The sequence below is a fragment of the Drosophila ficusphila genome, unplaced genomic scaffold (assembly GCF_018152265.1).
Source record: "Drosophila ficusphila isolate 14025-0441.05 unplaced genomic scaffold, ASM1815226v1 contig_106, whole genome shotgun sequence".
Lineage (NCBI taxonomy): Eukaryota > Metazoa > Arthropoda > Insecta > Diptera > Drosophilidae > Drosophila > Drosophila ficusphila.
Window position 1 is genome coordinate 4,663,188 of NW_025063993.1, and position 26,411 is coordinate 4,689,598.

The 26,411-nt window shown below is 37.7% G+C and overlaps 1 protein-coding gene and 1 long non-coding RNA gene across 2 annotated transcripts in view; one reads left to right on the forward strand and one right to left on the reverse strand.

Annotated features, from left to right (window-relative positions):
• The window catches only part of LOC108099717 (ecdysone-induced protein 75B-like), a 33,079-nt gene extending 21,617 nt beyond the window's left edge, over nt 1–11,462 (forward strand). Inside the window, exon 4 of the mRNA XM_043207549.1 lies at nt 11,380–11,462. Coding sequence (XP_043063484.1) covers nt 11,380–11,414 — 35 coding nt within the window. The 3' untranslated portion in view covers nt 11,415–11,462. The remainder of the gene's footprint in view (nt 1–11,379) is intronic.
• On the reverse strand, nt 6,096–7,380 carry LOC108099818. The gene is made up of 2 exons (XR_001771956.2): nt 6,583–7,380; nt 6,096–6,169 (listed from the first exon to the last, which is right to left on the reverse strand). It is a non-coding gene; the product is annotated as an uncharacterized LOC108099818 (long non-coding RNA).
• Nucleotides 11,463–26,411: the final 14,949 nt, after the last annotated feature.

Below are 26,411 nucleotides of genomic sequence, written 5' to 3' on the forward strand. Positions count from 1 at the left end.
TTGCTTGTTGCCCGCAAATTTAATTAAGCGTTTCATCAAGCAGGGAAAAATTTGTAAAATTTCTCATGGAGCAGGCTCGTTTTTCCTCGGCTTTTCCTTTCTTTGGCGGTCCTCAGTATTTCCTTACAGCCATTAACTTCGGTTTGGGCGATGGCAGTCGAAGTGGGCCGTTAACCGAGTTGATTGCCGCCACCTTCGATAGAACGAGGCCTATAAATTTGGCACATAACTCTCACACGCATTAGCACTTTGTCACTGTGCCAGCTTGCCGTCTCTGTCGCACTTGCTGAGTCAAATCCATCAGCCTCTCTCTTTCTCTGCTTTCCTTTCGCTTTTGTTGCTTTCCGACAAGGCATGTGTCGAATTTCGTTTGTGGCCTTGACTTTTAGTAACCTTTCGGTTAATTCTAGTGTTATTAATGGAGCAATTCGTGGAAATTGCTTGTGGCTCTCTGGCTTTCTCTTTTCCACTCTGTTTTCTCCCCTTTTTGTTATTGGGGCTCACTTTTCATGACTTAATTGAATTCGCAGGTCGTATTGACAAGTCTTAAAGCTGTTGGCCCGCTCCAAAATTATGATAAATGATTTTAAGCCCCGTTCATGCCGAAAAGCGGAAAGCATTGCTAAGCTGACAGGATATACAAATTTTCCGTATGCCCACGTGCAAAGTTTAGTCATCCACTTCTGCACTGCGAAAAAACATGTAAATATATGCAGTTGATATATGAGTATTAAAACATCTTTTTAAAATATTTTTGTAAACCATTTTTTACGCCAAACAGTAATACAATAAATGCTTATATCCGAGCTTTCGCATTTTCTTTATATAATTGTATATTTAGTATTTGTTAGTTGGCTTGTGTTACTAGCTTATATTTCTATTATTATGCATAGTCCTGAACCACTTTTTCCCTGATTTACACTTGTTCTTGCTAGAGTGTTTTATCTCCTACAATTTCTCTATCCCAAGACAAATTCATGGTCAATGTGTCCAACCCCTTGGAGCAAAGTCAACCCCCTTCGTAAGCAGCTTTGTGTGATGTCCCACCAACCCAAACCATTTGATAACCACCTAAAGTCGCCCACTAAAATTCCTCCCTCCCGCAGCCTCAAGTTTAAGCCTGTTGTGCTAGGCCTTTTCTCTCTTGGCTTGTGCTAAAAATAACTCATACGCCCCTTCGACCCACTGACTTTTTTTTCTCCCAATTATTTTGCTTTCTCTCCCGCTCTCTGCTGTTTAAGCAAGGGTCTTTTTGTTCTTAGGAAATATTTGTAGGGCTCTTATTATTTCGTTGCGATGGAAAGTTGGTTTCATTTTAATGCCGGAAACTTTGGGAACAATTTAAGTTAGATAGGCTTATAATTTTACGCAATTTGCGCTTATGATCTTTGGAAGTTTGACAAAGTATAATTCAATATTAAAATCGCTTGCTTAAGCTTGTTTTATTTTACTGAGCAGATTACAGATTACGATCAGACAATACTTTATACTCATATATACATATCGAAACTTGTTGAAAATGTACCATTAAAAACCATTGTCTTAGTTTTTCATTTCCTAAGCTCAGGAATCGCTTTCAAGTCTTCTTTTTTGAAAGCCCATCATCTCTCTCACACAGGCGTGACCTAATGACCTAGCTGTATACAAGCTTTCATCGGCCTACTTTGCAAATGGAAGAGATACATAACCTCAGTCACAGCCACCCACATGTTTTCACCCACCATCACCATTACACTTAAATTTTTGGGAGCCACATATGTTTTAGCTTATTGAAAACAAGAAACATGACTCTCCCTTTTCTTCTGACACCCTCCGCCTCCTTTTTATTAACCTTAAGTGCATTTGTATTTGTCAAGCGATTTGTTTATTTTTGCTTGGCTCAGCTAATGCGCATTAACAGGCAAAAATTGCTCATGAAAATAAGGTGAACCATCTTCGTGTGTGTAGAAATGTTTGCGGACTGCCTCAATACTTCCTTCAAAAGCTTTTCCGGATATTTTTCCCGCTTTCTTTTTGAGAGCTTTTTCCAATAAACATGGCAACAATTGTCGCACGCGCTGCAGCAATAACAAAAGCAACCACAGTCGTGGTAACTGCTGATTAAATATACACCTACATCAAAAAAATTGACGACAAAAATATGTACTTATGTACATACAGATCTGGGGATATACATAAGTACATACACCGCACCAAAATACTGTGAGCACCATCAATTAAACCACAACATGTAAATATGAAAACAAAACAAATATCTTCAAAATGCTCAGTTTATAAAAGCAAATTTTATTTAATTTTACGATTGCTTAATAATTCAGAACACAATATAAAAAAACAAAACATAAAAACCTTTTTGCTGCCTAAAGTTAAATAAAGCGATAGAAATATTATTGCATATGTAAATAAAGCGATAGAAATATTATTGAATTTCTGATACGTTATTAGAATTAAAATGTTTACTTCTAAATTTCTTTTTTAAATGAATATTTATTGATATTTAATAACCTGAGATGGGATCTTTTCCCAGGAATCTACTGTATGTACAAGATTATTTATTAATTCACATTCGTACAAACATAATATATGTATGTATATCAAGAAACAGACCCAGAAAGGAAAATAAGCAAAAAGCCCACCCGCAGTCGGCGGCGAAGTCGACGTCAACTTCGCAGTCGCTGATGTATTTGTTGCTTTTGTTGTTTGCCGAGTAAATAGGTGAACGACCGTCGATAATACGCGACCTTCAAAATAATCTGGGCCAAGTGCTGTCCCAGTGTGCGGTTGTGTGTGTGTCTGTGAGCCGCGGTATATGTGTTTTGTATCTGTATCTGAGAGTACCAAATACTTACGCACTTTCACTCACACTCTCTCCCGCACCCACCCCCTAACCGCCCTCTTTCTCTTTTTATGCCTCTCCCTCTCTCTCTTTCTCTCTTTTTGTGTGTTGTTGTGCGAATAGCTTTGGTCGCTTTTGTTGTCTGCTGATTGGAAAATAGAAATTATATTTATGCGCTTCCTATCACAACTTTTGCATTGAATTAAATAAAATAAACAAAGATGTGTTAAAAATAAATGCCTTTGCGCATGTTTGATTTAGGTTTTAAAGAAGAAATATTTAATTGAGATGTGATCATAGATATTTGGGGTATATTAAAGTATTTTCTTGTTACCAACAAGGATAATTTACCTTACTAATAAGTAAGAACATTTTTTATTTAAAGTAAATATTTTATTATAATTTTTTTGATTGTATTTAATTGCATTATTTATTTTCGAAAATCCTTAAAATATATCATTTTTTTCAAACTTTTTCAACGAACCTTCCATATGTAAATCTAAAACTCTGCCGCTCTGTTAAAAATCATTTAGCTTTATTCTCTTGAAAGCCCCGCTCAAAGCTTTCCAAGCTTTCCACGCACTTTTCATGACTTTGTGAAGGGCCAAAGTCGTTGCACTTTATTCAGGACAATGACATGACACACATACAGACACAACTTGTAACACACAAACACAAAAGTCCTTGTAAACGTTCGGAAAGTACCAGTCGGAGTGTAAATGGTAAAGGAATTCGAGCAAAAATTTGAATTTTAATTAAAATTTTAACGTTGTCCTTTTATCAGTTTTCCTTTACAATTGTATTTTATGGTTGGGAAAATGGGAAAACGGCGGGTCATAGTTATCGGCACATTCTGTTCCACTTGGAATAGGATTGCTTTGGGGCAAGCACAGTTCATGTCCTTGGACGATTTTCCCCGAGAGTTGAATAAACACTGAAGGTTATCCACGCTATAAATGAATGTACATGCATGTTTGAGTGAGTTTAGCAAGAGAGTATGCATAGAACACGACGTCAGAGGATCCAGAGATTTATATTGTGTTGCGGTTAGCCAATAATGTCTGGAAAATGAGAGAACATTACGTTGTTCATACTAAATGCCCAAAACCGAACCCAATTTTTTGAAATAACATAAGAAAGTTAAACAAAGAATGTAATCAATTCATTAAGTATTTAAATTTAGGAATCAACTAACTCTTATTTTTCGCCATTGGGGTAAATTAATATAATCGGTATTCCTTTCAAATACTGTATTTGCTTTTAAGTATAAAAATAGAGTTTATTCCGTTTCTCGTTTTCCTTCTCTGTTGTAATCTGTGGTCATCTTAATCTGCCTGCAACCTTCCGTTCTCCAACAAAAGTGTATGTTCTCCATTAAGTTGGCCCCTTCTCCTTCCGTTCTCCTCTCAATTCTCAATTCTCAGCGGTGTTTGCCTAATCGAATCAGCGGTGAATTGCTGTGGGTTAAGTGCTTTTTATTTTCACACCGTTTCGCGTCTAACACGTTTAATGGAGCACTAGTGGCAGAAACATAAGCTATTTCATACAGAGAAAAATGAGCATTTATGAATTAAAGATTTTATTATTTTGTTTTCGATATATTTTCTATATATGTATAAATATATTTTCTATATAGGTATGTATAAATATTCTTTCGTATATATGTACAATTTTTTAATATCTCTTTTGTTAGCATACTTTTGAGAGAATGTTTTATTTGGTGTTTTCAAATCAACACAGTTTTTGAAAAAAATATCCTTATGGAAACATGGTGTATTTTTCAAAATTATTGGTTTTTAATAACCTAAAAAAAAATTAACGTTATTGAAATCCACACCTGAACTTCTAGTTTTTTCTTTAAACTGGTTTCTGGTTCACTTAATATCATCACTTCAAAGACTCTTACAGGAGAATGATTTATTAGCTTAACTGCATCTGCAAACTGATTATTTTCTCTCAGTGTACAAATGCCAAGTGGTTCAACCCACACCCAGATGTTGCTGCTGGGCGCCGAGTGCAGCGCCAAGTGACCCTGAACCCGTGCAACGACACAGAACCGCTGGCTGCGACTGCTGGCCGGGATTGTGCAACATGGCAGCCGAATCCGAATTGAGGGCAGACCCAGAGGCACGGCCTCAGTGGGCGGAGATAAATGGCCACGCCCCCTCCCCCTCCCCCGATTTACGTGGGGAGTCGCCGTTGCAATGAAAAGTTCAAATGCGTTCGCTGACATTTTGCCACAGTTCCCAATGTCACTTTTGGGTGGCTGGAAAAACTCTAGGAAAAAACGGAGGGGTTTTAGCAAAAGTTGGTAGCTTGGCTGCTGGCTAGGACAATCCCTATGTAGCTCAAGGATTCTGTCGCATTCACGTTGCACAAGCCACAGACGTTGACTTACCTAACCCAAACATTGAGATTTGCTCTTTTGTTTCGTTTTATTGCAGCAGAAGTTGCTGGTTGATCTTGGTAACCAATTTTTATTGCTGGTTAAGCTAAGGGCTTAAAGCAATTATTGTTCGTACTTTTAACATGAGTGTGTGTGTCTCCTGACGGATTCAAACGCACCAAATGTTCATACTAGATTAACTATATTCAATGAGAAACAAAATTTTTGACACGTTAGCTACGTTAAACCATGATTTATTTAATTATAATAAGCAAACAAAAAAGCCAAATGTATTTCATAACTCTAATATTTTTAGTTCACTTTTAAAATCTAATTTAGTAACGAAATTAGGCGCCGAAGCAAGAGAAAAATGAATGGCACACCTGTATCTAGTTATAAATACAAATTCAGTACAAATTAAATATATAAAAAATTTTAAATGCAAAGTAATATTTAAAAATCTTTAATTTTTACTACTCCTATTCTTCTTTTTAATTTCGTTTGTTTCAAAGAGCACATCATTTCTGATTATGGGCTTCTTGTTGCGAACCCTCGGCAAACTTTTTGAGTGGTTTTTGGTGTAGGTCTAGTTGCCTTTTTTATTGCCTATACTGGCCATCCGTCGGCAAAGCCTTTCTCACGCCTTGTTTTTGGCCCGTCTCGCTGTTCGTCAGCACGGCCTTGAATAAGTCTTCTGTCATTGGCATTTTCACAGTTCATTTAACTTTGGCCTGCTCTGCTTTTGCTGCCTTTTCTGCTTTTGGGCCTTCGGCTGGCAGGACAGCGATTTCGGAGCTTCTGTTGCCAACCGAACCTGCAATCAGACTTCGGCTGCGGATTCTTTCTGCTGCGATTCTTAACTTTGTTTTGTTGTTTTTGGAGGCCACAATCTGATAGTTTCCCATTTGGTTAAATGTTCGCCATCAAGCTGAGCCAATTGCTTTTGTCTGAGCCAGAAACGAATAAAATTAGGTTCAAATTAGGGATGATTGGTTTAGGGGAAAACTTTTGGGATTCTCTTAAACAATTTGAGTGGGACTAACAATTAATGCAATTAATATACAAGTCACAGTTTAAAAATACAAATTACATTTGTAGTTAAAGCTAAAAAAAACTGAAATACACTATTCAGTGAGTTGACCAAAAAATGCCTCTTTTAGACTGAGAATTATTGAACTACAAATGTTATAATTTCTAAACAGTAATAACTAAATTCGATGCATGTATTATTAATAACCAAAAGAAGTAATAATTTAATTCAGTTTAAAATTTATAAAGATACACGCATACAGTTATTTTAGCTTGTTCTTATTTATTAAACACTGTGGCTAAAGTTATAAGAACAACATTTTAAACTCACGCGCCGTCACACAAAAGCTTGCCTCCACACTGCTTGCAAGCAGTGCAAAGCTTCTGACCAACCGTTCACTATGTCGTAGCTACTTGGCCAAATAAAAAGCCGAACAGCTGACTGAAACTTGCGATTTTCTGCTTCTGAATTTCGGCTTTGGCGCCCCGCGTTTGTTGTTTTGCTTATTATTCTGCGTTCTTCGCTCGCTGCGCGAATACTGAATTCTGAACACTGAGACTGTGCCTGGCGCTCAAAGAAATCTCCCAAACTTTTCGGCATTTCCACGTGAATTCCAACGGCCAAAGCACAAATCAAAATATATATTTATATTTTTTGAAAATTCCCCAAGTGTCATAAAGAGAGAGTGATAAGTCTTTCCAAATGTTAAATAGTTAAGCAATGCATAAACAAATGTTGGCATTTATTAGATGAAAATGCATAAAGACCTGGCCAAAAATAAAACACGTAAAAAATCCTACATCATCGATACTCTGGTTGCTATTTTGTGATATATCTGTGCACACAAATATTAAATAACAAAACGAAACAAATTATTTTAAAACTAAAAAGAAATTAAAAGTTGATAGCAAAAATTAGCTTAGTTAGCTAAATAAATAAACTCTCACAAAGGTGCCATAAGAAAGCCTTAAATTAATTAGAAGAAAAATAAACTAGTACAAATCCTAGGAAATATTTAGTTCAATCAATTCCAAAAAAAAATCCTAAAAAAACTAAATAAGATCGACGGACTCGATATTACCACAATAAGTTAATTGATCCACGCCTCCTTGTCAACGGTAATCAAACATAATGACTGTGGGCAGTCGGGAGGATCTTTTTGCCCAGGCGAAACATATAGACGATACCGAACGTCTGATTGGAAGAGTTTTAGCTGGTGAGTGAATGAATCAGTCTAATGTATATACAAGAGCTTAATAGTATTGGTAAAGATTATGCGAATGTAGAATTTGAATAAGTATGGAATATACGATTAAGCTAAATGTTTCAACATGATTTATGGGGAATTTTTAGTTTATGAAGATAAAAATAAAAAATTTTATTTAAACTAAAAAATATTTTTATGTTAGTATCTACTTTATTATACAAGACATAAGTTTTCAATATTTAATGAATGCATTTCTTAGTTTGTAACTCCTGGAGAAAAAAATTAGCTTTTAAAGTAATTATTAATTCACATCATGAAGTTTGACGTTAACCCACGCTTATGGTTCTTAGCATCCGCAAGTGCAAATGAATTTCCTCATCTCGAAGAAGATTTCACTTTCATTCTATCTTTCTATTGGCTCCATGTACTGCGTGTATTTTTGGCGCTTCCTCAGCGGTCGTTGAACTCATTAACCTAAATTTTCCTTTTGTGCAAAAACAAAAAGCAAAGGCAACGTATCAGCCGAGGGGAAAAGTGGACGGCCCCACATGACTATAGAGAATTGCGTTTGCGCCGATTGAGTTGTTGTTATCTTTGCCGAGGGATTTTTCTGCGGCTTTTGGGCAACGCAAACTTTATTGGCCTATAAACTGTCCATATCCTGAAAAGAATATTTTATTGATGTCGAATTCATGATTAATATTTGCCGCATAAGTGAATTATATATTCATGTTTGGCAATCAAACTGCTTAGAAGATAACATACTCGTGAATGTCGTTTATGCGTTGCAGGAATTAACGAACAAGCTTTTATTTCTTGAAATAAAATAAATCAAAAAACTTAAGGATTGTCCTTAGGCATAAATACTAAAAATTTTACTTTTCTTTTCTGATAAGAAAAATGTAAAATTTTATAAGCCACACATTTAGGTTTTTGTTCCTTAATTTGCCTGAATTGCGCTTAAAAGCAGTCTACAAATTTTGTAATTTTTGAAAAGCTGGTAGCTCAAAGTTGGTCCTCCTGTAAAAAAATTTTACTTTGAAATTTAAATTTTTTTTACTCTAGTTAATTTTTTGAATTTTTTTCTATTATCTCGAATTGAAAAGCATGAGCGCTGTGAGAGAGGGAGCACCAATCAAACTCAAACCGAAAGCAGCGCTGAAATCCGAACAAACCCGAATTCGAACGAAAGTAAAAGCACGACGGCAATATCAGCAATGTCTGCTGCTGTCGTTGATGTTGGAAAATCTAGGCCAGGGACTCGTGCGGTCGTTGAACTTGGCAAAAAGTGCGGGAGCATTTTGGGGGAAAAGGGGAAATGGGGGGCCCTGAAACTAGATTTCGCTTTCAATTGATAGCGTTTATAGATGGCACGAAGATTGCGGCTGGAATTTAGATTCTAATGCTGCTTATTTTATTTGCAACTGTTGCAAGTGAATGGCTTCGGTCACTTACACAGACAAAGGCACGTGCCACAAGTATTCGGGGCATTTGTTGACATTTTGTGGCATTTATTCTGCTGAATTTATATATTTTTAGTTCATTTTTTGTTAGTAGTCAGCTAGAGATTTATGGCTGACAATATTAGGTTTCTGCACTCGAACACAACGGGTGACATTTTTTCTAAATATATGTGGTTGTCTTTAGATGGCTTACATTCGTTTGCTTTTCTGTAGATATGTGTGCATTGCAAAAAGGTTATTTGCTAAGAAACTTAAATAATTTGGGGCACTACCTTACTTATTAAACAAATCCCTAAATCAAGAAGTGTCACTTTTTAATTTTTTGAACCACGTTCAGATCTAACAAGAGTTTAGATAGCTTCAATAGTTCTTAGTTTTTCTGTGCCTTTAAAATTGAGTACTTCTAACATTTTTTATTTATATTTATTTTTGCAACTTGTCCAAGTTTTTTCCTGCGATTAGATAAGCGGACCGACAGCCGGCGGTATTATTAAAGAACCCGATAGCGGCGCAGTTTATCTTTCCTCTTTATAGCGCTGTCTCTCTTTTTTTTTTATAAACTACTAAACTACTAAAAATTATTTTACTTTTTATTTATTTGTAATCGTAAATTTCCCAATCACCAAAAGGAGGAAAACCCGGTTGTCATTTTCCTGTTTTTTCACCGATTTCCCAAACTTTTTCTCCCATTTCCTCTATGCCTCCCAACTACTTTTCGCTTATCGCACTCCCTCTCTCTCCGATTTCTCTCTCTCTCTCTCACTCTCTCTTTGGGGTTCTAGGCATTGTGGCTTTGGCCTTGGAATTGCCAGGGCGTTCATTGACCTGCCTCAGTTCGGGTTTGTTTTTTCATTGCTCCCCTATCTGTAACTACATTTGTATGTGTGTCAGTGTGTGTATTGGTGTGTGTGTGTGACGGTTGTGCGCCTGTGTGTTTATTTCTATTATCGCCTCAGCCGATGTACGCGGCGATATTATGCCAGCCATATGACCTAATAAAATTATTTTGCTTTATTTTTCACTCTGCTAACATTTGCGTTTGCTGGGGGGATCTGAGGGGAAAACAACGGCGGGGGTTTCAAGGGTTCCAATTTCAGTTTGAAACTGTATACAATGGGGTTTCGTTTCGCAAACAGGGCGTATACTTGATCAGGCTCAGAATTTAATTTAAGCAGCAATATATTGTTAGGCAGATCAAATCTAGCTACTGGTCTTTTATCTTGTTGCTTAATGATATATTTAAAGTTGTTTAAGAGATTTAATTTGTGGTTTTTTGTTCACCTTGCATGATTACTTTTTAAAACAATTTATGAAAATTTTGAAAAGGTGCCCTTATTGCAATAGCTTCACTTGATTTGTTTAACTCATATAATAATACTTTAAACTGGCATTGGAAAACACAATTAATAATAGAAAATATTAACTGCGAATATATCTAACATTAATAACTTGAAAAATATACAGGCTGTGTTTTGGTTTGCACAAATTTCCAAAGGATTCTCCTGTCCTTTTTCCTCTCGAAGTGCATATGCTTTGGTCGTGTGAGAAATCACATTTGCTTGTCAACTGCAGCAGACAACATTTGCAGTCGACACAGACAGAGAACGAGGGAAAGAGACAGACTGACACTGAGCGAGTGGGACAAAAGCACGTATTACTCATACGCAACGTGGCCACCACATGGAGAGAAAGAGACATAGAGAGAGAGAGAGAGAGAACCTCGGATTCTCGCTCTCCGATTGCAGTTTTCTGGGGTAAATGCATCAGTCGCTTTGGGCCAATGTCCGACCTTCATTTTGGCCCGGTTCAGGCGCCCAGTTGGGGGCTCCACTGCAGCATGGATGCTGCCCCCGTTTCGCCTTGGTCCGCTCCTGCTCGCGTTGCAATTGCCGCTGCTGCGCTCCCATTGTGCGAGTGTACAAATGCCCCTGAATGAAAATGTGTTTAACTGTTTTCATCGCTGGCCAAGAGTGAGCGGATGGCTTGAAAGTTTTCAGCCTGCCGGAGCGAAGGCTGAAAATGTTGGGAAATGCTTGATTTATGCGGCGGTTGCATTGCAGATTGGAGATTAATTGGATTGGAAAAGTTGAACAAGAAGTAAATTGTTTTTGGGTGCTACTCTTGGCTGATTTTAATTAAGCCAATTAATACGAGAACTGCGAGATTTAAGTTTAAGAATAAGAGCCAAAAACTTTTTAAGTCGTAGGTCTGGTTTAAAAATATTATTATTACCCAACCTTTAATACCTATGTCTGTAATTTTGCTCATTTAAATCATTTTGAAGATTACATCGACAATTTTAATGATTGTTTACTATAGATTTAGATTTTCGGATAGGATCCCAATGTCCCAATTTTCACTGTCAATGTGTTAAAACTTATTAAGAAACCGTATATTCCTCCTTAAATGTCATTGAACAATTTTCAATTACTTATCAAATATTTATTCTATTTTCAGGTAAGTCAATTGCGATCGATCAATCACGCTTCTAATCCCTTCATTCTTTCCACGTAAGTTGTGCAAATTAGCTAAGCAAAAACTAGTCTCAGGCTCACAATATCAGCTCGATCGCTCGACTCGAGTCGACTCGAATGTCATCAGAGGTTCTTCACCTGGCCCCAGTGTTTCTAGTGGGCCACAACCTTGCCACCGCTGAAACTGAGTCAAATAACTCATAAAAATAAATGTGCGCGGCTACGGAATCGGTCCCAATTCCGATGCATGTTCGTTGGAGCCACAGACCCACGCGATTTGCATTTCGCAATTGAATCGAGAATCGAGAGAGAGGCAAACGCTGCGTTCTATGCAATAAATAAATTCAACATAATTTTTCTTAATGCCACTTTTTGCTCTCCTCCGCTGGCTGTTCGCTTTGTTCGAGCTGAACTCCGAGTTGAATGCACCAGCAGCATTGCAAAGCAGTAGCCTCGATCTAAATTTACACACAGATACACACGCACACACAGGCAGCAGTGCAGCTACGGATTTTGTCGTAGTTGTGCGAGTGTGTGCGTCTGTGTGATGAACTTGCACTCGATTTGTGTGTCACTCGCACACACACACACACACAGACTCGAGGGGCAAAGCTTCAGGCGGAAAGCTTTTCGTTCGGCGATGGCGAACGGAAATGGCGGCAAAAGAGCGAGCAACCCGAAAGCTCCCTGTCTCTTTCTATTAGCTAGAACCAAAGGATTAACTGCAAAGTTCAAAAAATATGTTTAACAATAAAGTTAGACATTACAAATAACTCGATATTTTTGTTAGGTTTTTATTGAGATACAAACAAATTTGGTTAATGTTTTTAAAGAATTAAAGAATAAAATAAAAAAAAATTTAAAATTGTCAAGTATTTCAAAATGAAAGAGGGAAACTCTTAACAAAAATATAACACATTTAACCTCATGAAAATGTTTTATAAAACTGAAATCTGAAATCAACTTTTTTTAATAATTGATTTCTTTTTAAATAATGAATATAAAAAGCCTTGGTTACCAAACAAAATTTATAAAGTAAGAAAATGTATAGAACTGCAGCTGAAAAACACCTATAAAAGGAATTCGAAAAAGATCTTAAGCCATATTTGTAATAAGTTCAAAATATTAACTATTATTATAGTTATTATAAACCATACGAAGCTAACAAAAGGCAAGCGCCCACACCCGACGACTGTCTCTTTCAATAGAATTTCAAAAATAGTCGTTGGAAAAAAATCACACAAATACGCAGGGAGAATTTTAGAGGTTACTGCGAAGCGGGTCAGTTCAGTTCATTCGCCCTGTCTCACAATGGGTTGGCACAAGGGGGTGGCGGGGTGGATGGGGAAAGGCAGGGGAGGGGGTGCAACCTTGCAGTGCATTTTCATAGAGCCGCTCGCCAGGGGCGGACGCAGGGGGTGTTTGGGGGGTCCGGACCCCCCCAAAATCACAGACTTTTTCAAATTCCCTTACAGCACACGGCCTTTCAACCATATAAACTAAAAATTTTTTTGACCGGACCCCCCCCAAACGAAAAAATTTTTCGACCGGACCCCCCCAAAATTTTTTTCTGCGTCCGCCCCTGCCGCTCGCTATCGCAACTTGTGTTTGTGTGAGTGTAGAGCGCCGTATTGCAATAAGCCAACTGCACGTGACCTCGTTGCATGTGGCGACTGTTCGCTCTTCCCTCTCATTCCCTCTCCCTCGATGCGCATATTATATATATTCGCTTTTTTTTTTGTTTGCCTAGCCTAGCGCACAAATTGAAGTCGACAAACGTTCATGAACTCAATTTCGGTTTTCCTTCAAATTCTGCAGTGACGTCAAAGAGCAACTGTAAATTTGTTTCAGAGCTTTTGCACTGCCTATTTTAACTAGCCAAAAGCTGCAGTTTCTAACTGCCTGCTTAGGCATATGGCTTGATGATATTCTGTTCTATAACTACTTTTAATTATTTATTGGTTAATAAATAATTTTCAATTTGAAAATAATGAACGGTTTTGAATGTCATGCAACGCCACCTGGCGGTTGTCGGCAGAAGCACTTTGAATTGGAAAGCTTTACGTTGCCAATGCTCTCCGCTAGAAGCGCCACTTCTTTGGTTTAAAAGGCCTTTAAAAAAGGCTATTCGGTTTTTCAAATCTTAAGTTGACCTATTTATTCCTTATTATTATTATTTCGGTTTCCAAAGTTTGAATATGTGCAAATCATTTTAAAATAACCTCAATGGACTAGTTTCTTGATTGATCTTGAAGTGTGATTTCTTTTTACAAATTAATTTATCTTATCAAGTTGGATTCATGTTTTTTTTCAAATCTAGATAGATAGGTATACTTGTAAGTGGCTTTAGAACTTTGGCAATCTCTACTTGATATGCTTAACTTTTCTATTCAACTACGCAGCGATCAATCCAAGTGATCTCAAATTCTAATTGCCTTGATCGGCGGCGATGCAAAACCCTTTAGTTGGATTGGGTTTTTCAATTTATTTTTTAGGGTTGGACGAGGACTATATGCGCATTGCAAATTCAGCTCGGGCCCTTACACTTAAGTGATTCTCAATGCGATACGCTCTACCTTCCAATCTCCTTCCACCCCTCTCTCTTTTTTTTCTCCCTACGCCCTCTTTTCCCCCGCCGAATATCTGCCATTTTCGTGTGGCAGCTTTTCTCCTTTGGCTTCTTTCAAGGTTGTTCGGACATTGACATTTTCATTATTTGGTATGTTCTTTTTTTTATGCCAAAAAAGTTTGGTTCTCGGTCGTCTTCTTCTTGTTCGCTTTTTGGTGCGTGTGTTCTTCTCCCTCTGCTTCTTCTTCGGGTTCTTTTTTTTTTTTTTTTTTTTTGGATTTTTTTTATTTTGTTAATGTTGCCCGCATAAAATTTGAGTTGATCCGAAGCGGTTTGTTCACTGGTCTTTCATTTCTCTTTCGTTTTTTCGGAGCTTCCAACAAAATGGCGCCCAACGTGCCACGAGCCACGTAACTCCCCCAAAACCCAAAGCCCCTCTTCGTTTCTAGGGCACTATCTATGTGGGGTAATTCAGGATTTCGAACACGTTCGCCCCTTAGCCCTTGACTTTGAAATCGAGTTGGGTTGGGTTCCGCTAGGGTTTCTGGGCCTAGGGTTTGGGTTTGGCTTGCTTGATAGGTAGAAATCTGACGGATATTTCGGGCCGACTTCCTCCTTCTTTTTGTGCTGAAGTTCAAGTTCGTTTTACGCATTTTAAATGCTGCCTACGTTCGCGCTGTGTATAATCATTCAAATTCTCGCTTTTTTTCGTTTGCGCCCCTGAGGCAATTGTAATTGACACTTGAATATGCCAGACGCACAGCTGAGCGTGAAAGAGGGGCTTGGGGGATCTCTCGGCCGCTTGGCAACTGAGCCATGACATGGCCAAAACTAGCAACTAAACAAAAGTTACTTGAACTCGCCTAATTACGCGAATTACGAATGCCTAACTTCGACTGAACCGAGCCTCAGATATGACTCTGCGAAAAATGCCATAATTTTTAATAGGCTTTTGCCAATTTGGAACTTTTAGAACTCCAAAGCGGTTGCCAAATGACATCACCAGTCAGCAGTTTAGATACTCCTAATCATATTAATCATGGCAAAGCACACGCACTGGCATAATTAACAATAAAAACGCTAACAACTATCATTAGAACAAAAAGCCTACCGTCAAAATGAGATCCGCCAGCAGTTTTTAGCCATATTTTAAAAGTAATGGAAATTACCCATATTCTTCATTTGCTTCATTTGGTCCTGTGCTTAGAAGTAATAGTTCAAATCTAAATTTTAGATTCTAGGGAAAGGTGATTTTTCAAGATCACTAAAGGCTCTTGATTAAAAAATTACATGCAACTTTAATTTTAAAATTACAAATATGTAGATCGATTTTTAGATATACATAATCTGTTGTCTTGCACAACGACTTTTTATCTATCTAACTTATCTGATAGTATCTAAAAAATAAAATACATTATTTCCGTATAAAATTATGATATGATTAAAAAGAATGATTGAACAAAATCTAGTGAAATTTATTTGGATAAACAACTGCAGTCTGTAGCACTTGAAAATTCTTTTCCATCTCAAAACATCCAAAAACCAAAACAAACAATCTCAGTGAAATGCCGATGCCTATTAACCCATTTCACTTGACCAAGACACTGGCCAAATAAAGAAAGCAGGCCACGGCCACGTTACATAACTGCAGGAAAGACGAAGAAAGTAGCAAAGAGAAATACCGAGAGAGTAGAACCAAAGAAAGCAGTCACTGGAGAAAGAAAGCGGAGAAATGGTGGAGGGAAGAGAGCACTTACTGCGATCCCAACTTTTGATTTCAGCATCAGCTAAGAAGAACGCACAGTGTATTTGCTTGGTTATTTAGTTTTAAGGTGTTACTTCTGGTTTTTTTCTGGAGAGCAAGGGAGATGGCAGTAATGGGATGAGGTAACCAAATAAGAACTGACAAAAAAAAAAGAAAAAGTCGTCCAACAACTTTCCGTTTTTTGTGCCAGTAAACATTATAAATATAATTCGAATTGGAATTGGAAAAGAATGTGACTTCAAACTGGAAAAGAGATCGTGATAGGAAACGTTTCCAGCCACCATTTAGTTTTGACCTTCCCAGCGAGTTTTGACCCTTGCCGTTGCCAAATTATTATTTGGCCTTTGCCTTTGCAGCTCGCTTCGATCATCGACAGAAGTTTTGTTTGAACAAGTTTCCAGCAGATTATTTCTTTAATTAACGAGAGCCGAAACTGGTTCTTCGAGCATAAAATCGTCAGAGATCACTTCGGTCCTCAAACAAATCAAGTTGATATTCAATTTTACACCCGCACAAGTTTCAAATCGTTTTCAACTATTTCCTATACTTGAACAAACGTTATATCTTTGAAGAAGTACACCAACTTGAGAAGAAAGAAAATAAATTTAATGCGGATTTAAAAATAAAAAAAATGTTGCCAGTAAGGTTTCCTGTTTTTTATTTTATTTAACTACATATGAAATTCATAGGGATTATTTGGGAAATTTAAGTCTCATAGTTGGTTCTTGTTTTATTTCAATGTTTTGTAATGCTTTAATATATTTTTTTTTTATTAAAATATAACTGACTTTTTTCGAAAGGGTATTTGAAGCTTTGAAGATACAAAGTTCCTAATCGTTTTGCGATCTGGGTTCTTACCTTCCTTTCCATTTGATCCCCTTCTGGGGCTCTCGATCTCTTTCCCTCTCTTTCTCCCCGCAGAGTAGCTCATTCGATAATCGTTCTAGTTTTATTAAAACGCCATACAAAGAGAGCGAGCGAGAGAGCAATCGCATCGCGGCTGCGTGTATGTGAAAGAGATCATTTAGCGATTGCGCGGTGGTATTAGTGTTCGGCTGCCTTCGTGTTTCGTGTCGTTTTTGTTTCATCTTATTTCGTTTTCCATTGTGCGTGTGCGTAGCAAGTTTACTGACCTTGAACTTCGAAATAATTTTCTGTGTATGTACCCCGAAAATGAGACCAGCCCGCACACAATCACGCACATGCACCCAAAAAATACCCTCGCACGCATTTCAAAATAGAGAGCTATGTACATACGTACATACATAAATGTTTTTTGGGCGGCTAGAAACAATTTTTGTTTGCGCACTTGAAGGCAGAACTTTGTCCGTCTGAAAATGTTCATTGTTTTTCTAGTGAAGTGAACTCGACAAACGCACACACATAATTTCTATCTAAGCAGCTAAAAATAAGCAAATGTATCTCTTAGATACAATTAGCCATTTGCCCCCGCAGCGCCATCTGTTGGAGTCCATTTGCCATTGTCCAGAGGCGATTTCCGTAAACCTCGATAGTGACAAGTTAATATCAGTCGATTTTCAGGATCAATTTAGATTGAGACTAAGATTTAGTTATAAATATTTCTACAACTTTTATATTAAAATGTTGCCATTTTAAAACTTTTAAATGAAGAAAAAAACGAATTTATCTTACATACATCTAATGGTTAACCTTAACTAAAATTAATGAGAAACCGTTCTACGTTCCAAAACATTTAATATAATTGCAAGAAACATGATTTTCACAAAAAAAAAAAAAAATTAAAAATTAGGTTAGCAGTTAAGAATTTAAGACATTCTAAATTTTAAGTTCTGCAACTAACATATCACATTTCTGCCAAATATATGTACATACATTTTAATACAAATTAACTACACAACCTATTTATGACATAAAGCAGACATAAGTAAACTTTACTAATCCTAATTATGTATTTATCGAATATTAATGTGATACACTGTATGTTTAAGTCCCACTTACCAAACATGTTTTACTTTGGGGGAAGTAAAGTTTGTTCACAAAACATAATAAATTCAGTTATGATACTAGTTTGAAATTTATTTACCCACCTAGGTCGCACATGGCCGAACTGGCTGTCCGATATTAGCCGCTTTGGTAATGATTATGTTTGCCTATTTCGCGCACGTGCACCTCAATGATAAGATAATGTTCTGTCTGCCTCACCTTTTGGCAGTTCGCTGGGCTCGCTGAACTCCAGCAAGGGCTTCTGTCGCACATGGCTACTTTGTGTTTTGCCCCTGGGTCGGTCATAAACCTACTACAAGCTAAAAAACTACTACCAACAAAAACACGGAAGTGTTCTTAAATAGGGAGTGGGGGTTAGCCCTACGAATAAGTTTGATTAGAGCGTGTTTTTTATTACCCTTACTTTGTTGTACGCGATGTTTGTTGACTAATTCGACTGATTATTTATTCTCAACTTCTTTCCTTTCCAGGTGAGTGATACGAACCCCCAAAACTGAACACTGTAACCTTTTGCGGCGGATCGAGGAACTCATTTGGTATGCCAACTAATTCGAGGAGTGGCCGACGGAATCATTAATTCCCTTGCCACAGGTGCCTTTTTGGCCAGTTACCGTTCTATTCTGATTGGAAGTATCTGGGATCGGTGTGAGCCTGTTTTCTAAGTGCGTTAGGTTATGGTTCTTGGGTCTGGGGTTTGGGTTCTGAAGGCAGGTAGAAGACAGTAGGCGTAGCCCCGAAAAGGTTATCTGTGGACTGTCTTGATGAATGAACTGTCAGTCGATTGCCTCGTCGTAAACTACCCTTCTGTCTTATTTATTTTATTTTTATAGGTACCTGTTGCGCGATCGGGAAAAGTCTTATTGCTGCCGAGAATATAAAGAATACTTTGCATTGTATAAGATTTTAAGGCTTGGTCAACTGTTTCATGATAATATGTTCACGAACAAAACAAAAGATTATTTAATCTCAGCTGATTAATCATTTAAATAGGCATTAAATTACAATATTAAAAACCAAATAAAACAAAATGGGAAAAAATATGTTGACATTCACAATTCATTCAAGCTCTCTGCACTAACCAATAAATCATTAAATCGCAAATATAACATTAAGCCTAAAAAGTTCATTCCTCAGTAATTTTAAAAGTGTTAAAAAAAACCGCTGAAAAAGAACAAAGGGAAACAACTTAATGGCGTTGGGTAAAAAATCAGAAACGCAAAAAACGGATAGAATCAACTGGAAAAGGAAAAGGTGAACCGAAGAAAAACAACCATTATGGGGAAAAGGTAGAATTATATGACCAAGTGACTCGCAATTGGACTCGGACTCGGACTTGGTTTCGGTCGATGCCACGAATCTAGGTTATTACGCCGAAAATAATTAAAAATACAATAAACCCTGGGCAAAAAAAAAAAGAAAAAGAACGAAAAGGGGCCGAAAGAGACTCCCTGAAATTTCGTAAATCATGCAAAAATATTACAAAAGAAGTTCTTCCCCTTGTGGCTCGCCTGTCGTTTTGGCCAGCGTGTTCTTTGTCTTGGCCAAATTATTCATTCCCCTTACACGTGTTTCAAGTTCATTGCCAAATTTCGGCACGACCACAGTCGCCCAGAAAGAGACGGCCACAATGTGAAATATAGAGAGGGCAGTATATTGCTTTCTGCACAGAAATTCTGTTGGCGGTTTCTTTTCTGCCCGATTTTCGCTTTTCTGGTTGGCTTACAATCCCGGCGAGCTGAGTTGGCCAAAAGCGTTTTCTGACTGACTGACTGACCGAGCTATGGAAACCGCTGATCTGACAAGAAGATTCATATACGTGTCTTTCAACATCGTTGGCTTTATGTAGATTTGGCAGTCTAAGAACTGCGTTGCTGCTCCAAGCTGAAACCGATTGAGTTAGGCAACAACATCTGGAAGATGTAGAAAAGAAATAAATTACTAAATAACAAGATACCATAATTGTAACATCATCTAATACACCTTATAGTGTCTTTAGTTTTTAAAGTGCAATGAAATAAGCCTACAGTTTCACGGTAACCACATAAATTCTAATTAATAAAATTATTAAGAATTTTATCCAAAATTTGTCAGTTTAGTCACATGAAGTAATATGCTTATACATAAAGTTTGTTCATGCTATGTGCTTTAAGATATTAAATCCCTTTATATACTGTTGTTACTTTTTAAATAGAGACGTATTACAAGAATTAGTTTCTAAAAGAAAGGTTTAATTCATTGTTAAATGCTACACTTTGTTCGATTTGTTCTTAAGTGATGGAAGGTACAAAATTATTTTTTATAAAAAGAATTTTAAATCCGCTTATTGATCACAAAATGAGGATAATAAATTGGTCTCGTGTTTCTCCCACACTCTCCACAAAAAATTTCAATCATCACTTCCTTTTTTCGCGATGAACTGCCTGTGGCGATCTCCTTTTGCCACATTTGACTATTTAAAGGCTTGTCTGGCTGTTAAAACCACACAGAATCCCACGCCCGAGTGACGCATATTGTATCCCTTGTTGTATCTGCTTCTTTTTGTTTTTGTGCACCCGCCTGTTTGTTTGCTTGTCTGTTTGTTTGTCCCACCAACGTCATCGCCACTGCCCACCGAATCCGGCATTCACTTCGGATCCCCCCTTTGGAAAACCCCCTCCCATTTGCACCCCCTCCAGTTGGCAAAACCACTCGATCTGCAGCCTCGTTGCGATCATTGCACTTTGCGTCTGCGGTCGTCGTGTTGCAAATTGTGTGTGTTGTGTGTTGACTGCGAAAAGAAACCAGTTTCGCTGGAGTTTTGAACTCGCCAAACTGGAAACGAGCTGCCTTCGTGTTGCAAGTTGCAGTGGATCGGATTGGCATCGGATTGGATCGTCGGCATCGGCATCGTCTGTCTTTCTCTGGTCGGTCAATGGTTCTCTGGTTCATTGCCATTGCGCTGGGGGTAACTAACCCAGCAACGAGGCATACCACACAACACAACCAACACCACACCGCACCATCAGCAATATCATCTCAAAACAAAAACAAAAACAATAACAACGCGCCAACAACAAGTTTTGCAGCGTCATTTTTGCCAACAACGTTGTTGTCGTGCTTGCTGTTATTGTTGTTGTTCGGCTGGCATCTTGTTAACTGAAGCAAGGACGTTGTCGTCGAGCTAGTTGTGTTGCTATATAGCTATGGAGCTATGGAGCTGTGCAGCTATATAGCTACATAGTATGCCGCTGGGCCATTCACTCGCACAATCGCCCATGTGCGAAATGAAAATCAAATAAAACGAGATGACTAAACGATAGATAAATACTCCACGGTTGGAGTTGTTGGGGATCTATATATGTATATGTATGTATGTAGCTAGGCCTATCCTCTTGGTTCGTTGACTTACAAACGTTCGAGTTGTTATTGTGGCTTGTGAGTTGTTGATTGCAGTTAGCTGTTTGTGTTTTTGTTCGGTGGAGGGAAAACACAGTTCCAGCCGCAAGGGATATTTGGAAATGGGAAAAGCGAGGTGGGAAAACGCAATTTCAGATTGCTTAAAAGTACATACTTTCGGTTACCTAAGGGGGATATCGATTTAAATAATGCAAAAATAATTGATGGTTGGGATATAACTACTAAGGTTCAAAGCCCGAAAAGGAGAGTTTTGTATTCCAATATGTTTTCCTTTAAAAAATATATACACTCATCTGCAATCACTTTCAGTTAAAGCCAAACTCCATGAATGTCAACAACCTGCTCGACTTCCCATTGTGACTCAATGCGAGATCGGTTCATGAACTCCTCAAGATATTAACTGTGTCGACCGATTCATTCTGTTCCTTCCAGTTGTCACTGAACTCGCCAAAAATGTCGAAAGACATTCCCAGAAACCGAATCCCCCTGCGAAACTCAATCGAACTGCGGAGGCGACATTAATCAGAGCGAAATACCCCACACAAGTGTAATTATCGCTTTGGCTTACATTTGTTCTCGATTCAAATTGTTTGCCCGTCACGATTATACAATCAGCTATATGCCATTACCCACTATATATAATACATGCATAAGTGTATTTGGATCGGCATTCGTCAGCAGCTCCACCGCCAACTGGCGAATGAAATTTCATGAGTTACCCAAGAGGCAATTGACCCGAGTCGGGAAAATATACAATCACAATCCTGATGACATTCACCCCGTTTACGAATCCGCAACATGTGCAAAGCCTCGAAAGAGAGCAGTGCTAAAAAACAAACAACAATCGCCGAGTGCAGTTCGCAAACAAACAGAGAAAGTCCATGGGCGGAGCTTTTCAGAGGGATTTCAGAGAGAAAAGGGGAACCAGACTAAAAATATAATATTTTGCATAGCACACACATTTACTAAACCCATTAAATATCTATAATACTCCAAAGTTTAAAGAAAAGAAATCTACAATTTTACTATTTTTGGTGTAGTTAAATTTGTATATTATTGAATATAATAATCTAACACATATGTAAGGTATATTTTTTAACCTTGCCTAACCATTAAAATAATCGAAATAATCGAAATCGAAATATCGAAATTCATTATTTAAATATCCTTTTAGTTTACTTATGAAATGTTTTGAAATGAATCTCTATAAAACTTTTTGCCACACCCCTGATACTCGAACTCCGAAGAGACTGCATTTCCCCCACTTTTTGGCTTAACTGGCGTATTCGTCACTTTTTTAGCTGTGACGTTTTGCAATACAAATTTTTCGATTGCTTAAACGCTTTCCGTGTTGTTCTGAATGCAAAAAACGAGCGGGAAAGAGATAAAACCACAAGTCCGGTAAAAGAAACAAAAGATTCTTTTGAACTTGTTGCGTCGCCTTTGGAGATCATTGTTATTGCGTTTTTTGCGTTGATAATAATGATGTATGTATGTACTATATAAGGCATATAAAGGAAGCAATATTTCGGGAATTAACTTCGGCTTTTCGTTTGTTTGTTACTCCTGGCCTCGTTTGCTGCCAAAGAAGGTTCTTTTTGTTGGGAGGGGCAAACACGCGTCCTTAATTGGGTTGCCAAAAGTGCTGCACCAGCGATAAGATCGAAGTTGCATCCGTTTATAAATATCACCCAAAAACTGCAGGTGTTTTTTATATGATTCTGTCAAAAGAAGTTTGAAAGCTTTAAATAAGAAACAATTAGGGCTTAAGAAATTAACAAAACTGCTTTATAGCCAAAGCAGAAACGAGCTTGAATACAAATTTGTCAAGACCTTTGGTATTGTTTTTATTTAGCTTAGGAGATTTTTGTACATAGATTACATCCAATATTGTTAGACTGTAAAAGAAAAACATTGTTCTGAATATTAGTTGTTGATTTTTATTATATTAAAAATATTTTTCTTGGTACAACATTTTTAAATAAAAATGTTCCGCAATTTTTTAGTTTTTCAAACGAAAAATACTGACATAATTTGAAGCCAAAACGACAATCTTAATTACTCACTTGAGGGCAAAATTTTCCCTCTAAATATTTTGCGCAGTTTTTGGCGAGTTTCTCCAGCTAAATACCGTTAATAGACAATTTCTTTTAAGAATTCTCTTTTCTGGCCAAATTTTGTTTACGAAAGAATCGAGTGTGGAACAAGAAGAGTCAACAATCAAGAACCAACAAGCATAGTAATTCCCAAATGCCGAAGACAGCGGCAGTCAAAACAACAATAAAAGAATAGACCATTACATAAGCCCCATTCCCCAACTATTACCAAAAAAAAAAAAAAAAAAAAAATAAAAAAAAAGTAGAAAGTCATTAAGTAAGCAAAGTGCCGCGAAAAGAGAAACAGAAACCGGAAAAAAGAAAGAACGAAAAAAATCAAAAGTTGTAAACAAATATGAGCGTAAAAGAAAACGAAAATTAAGACGGGAGATGATGTAAAAGGGGCACTGCACCCCGCCCAGTCTTCCCGGTCCCCCACCCCCAGTCTACTTGATTCTTCTGGATTCTTCTGGCCGCCATTGAACTTGTCCCAAATAAACAAAATTCCAAACGGTCCAAACTCGGTTGGGCAACCATGTTTGTACCCCTCTCTTCCCACCTTTCTCCCCCTTTCTTCGCTCTTCTCTCTCCGTATCCCCCTTTCTTCACATTCGTATTGCGTAGTTTTCATTTCTTTTTTGTTGTTCTCGTTGTTTATACGCCAAAAAGGTGTCGATGTCAATGGGAATGGCTTAAAAAGCGAGGGGTAGTTGGAGGTTTCGGGGGTCTTTGGCGTCCAACTTTATATTATTGTCATATGATTTTTCCAGGAATTTTAAAGTTCAGCAAGTTCTTTGACCAGATTGAGTCACTTGACCAGACACAGTTCATAATGTGAAGTACTTAATAAAATATCATTCGCCTTAAGTGATCGTGAAAATGTTAGCAAAAGTACCAGGAATTATAATTCTAGAACTATAAGATTCTCAGTTGAAAATAGTTAAAATAATCTAATACATCTTAGTGGGGGAATTGCACTATGAATGGATACTCAATGTTAAAAACATCGTTAATAATTTGTTATCTCTCAGGTTAAATCAAATTTCTGGTTTTCAATTAAAATGTAGTTGTTTATTATTTTAATAATAATTGTAATATTCGCTTTAAACAATTTTACTTTTGCTATATGCAGCAACTGAACGTCAGACGATTTTCTTTTTACCCAAACGGTTTTTAAATTGGGTTTAGCCCATCCTATACCTATGTACATATACCCAATAAAATGTAAATTTCCCTGTTTATCAGGCACTGCAGATCTCGCTTTCCTTTCCACACCCACCTTTCCATGCAACCACCCACCTTAAGCTTTTCCAATTTCCTCTCCCTTTTCGGATGCCACCCCAGCTGCGTATCTCTTTCCTCCTCTCGACAAGTCAGTCAACCCATCAATTCCTTTCCAGCTCTTAGCCGACTTTCACTGCCACCCACGGCATTTGAATGACCTCCAAAAAACGCAAGAGAGCGCCGTTGATTTTCCCATATTTTCCTGCGCCCCCTTGGATTTCCAGTCAATGCACTCTGTCCGAAAAGTTAATAAACTATAAATTACTATCAAAAAACCATCGAAGAAAATGCCGAAAAAAACTTTCACAAAAACTCAGCTGAGCCAATTTTTGTGCCAATGTTCGTGCAACACGTGGAAAATGCACTTCTTCCCCTTCTCCAATAATTTCAACTTCGACTCGGTGCAGCAATTTCACTTTGTTTGGGTTGCTGTGGGTTAAAGTCCTGCCATCGAGGTGTCAGTCAACTTTCATGGCTGTCGTTGCATGCTGCATGTTGCTAGTGGCTCGTTGCTAGTTGCTAGTTGCCCGTTGCGAGTTGCAAGTTGCAAGTTCCCCAGTTGCGATTCGCTGCTGTGTATCACTAGCATAGTTGCCCACCAAACTCACTCGAATGCTCCACTGAGTTTCAGTACACTAAAAACATTAAGCTTAAAAAAAAAGTAAAAGGAAATTAAATTACAAAATGTATTTGTTTGGTTTTAGAATTGATAGAAAATGGTTTATTATCATATAACACCAGACAATGTAAGAAAAAAAAAACAATTTAACTGTGTGAAATTTTTTAAAAAATTGTATAATATAATTAATCAGAAGATTATGTACTAAAACAATCTAAATTCAAAATTTATAGGATTTTATATGGATAATATAAATATTTATAAAATAATCGGTTGCTAAATATAATTATTGTGTTTGGTATAACATCGAAACAAAATTGAAAAACTATCAGTGCAATATTTTTTTAGGCTTGTTTTGAAGACTGATATTATTTGTCAGTGTTTTTTCCCGTGTAGAGTGGAAAGAGGGGGTATTTTACAGCGGAGAGGGAGAGGGAGGAAGTGCAGCGACCTGCGATCGTCGACCGAGTCAACAACACTCACCGCATACTGAATCATGGATGGGAATCGCCAAAGGGGTGCAGGTGGGGCGAACGTGGAAGGGGGTTTCTCTTTGACTTGGCAACGTCATCAGCTGACGTCTGCCGCCCCCTTTCCCTTCCCCTCTCTCTTGCCCCACAAACCGCAGTTGCATACCAGTTATTTCGCGCTATTTTGCATGCGATCGCTGGATGAAAAGGGGAAACCGAGCCCGGGTGGAGAAGGAGGGGGGACGGAGGGGGCCACATGTGGTAGAAAGCGCCAATGCACTGCCGACCGCCATGCCATATAGTATAACGAACTCTCTGAACAATCTCGACACTGGTCGTCGGGGTGTTTGACTTCTGTGCCTGGCACCGAACCGATTCGGAGTCCCGGGGAATGGAAGGCGTCGGGGAATTGCGACCTGGGGACTAACCAGGTAATTGCTGGGGCAAGATCAGCCATTAATGGGTACAGTTAGTGGATAGAAGCGATCACTGGGCAATCTGCAGGCACTAGTAGAGTGCTCGCAGTTCTGGTTACCACTCTCTTTAATAAAGCAGACTAAAACTTTATTTTTAGAAGAATTTTCGTGTTTTTATAAAAACATTTTTAGAGTTCCAAGTTAATCTAAAACCTTTACCAAGTAATCCGTTAAAGGAGTAGGATATTTGTAACTTACTAAATTATCTTTATGCTTTATATTCTTTTGGATACGTTTTTTTTTAATGACACTAACAACAACAAAAAACAAAATACAACATAGTGGTACAATGTAATTATTTTGAATCATACATGAACTTTACAATTTTTTTATACTTTAGTTAAAATATTATTA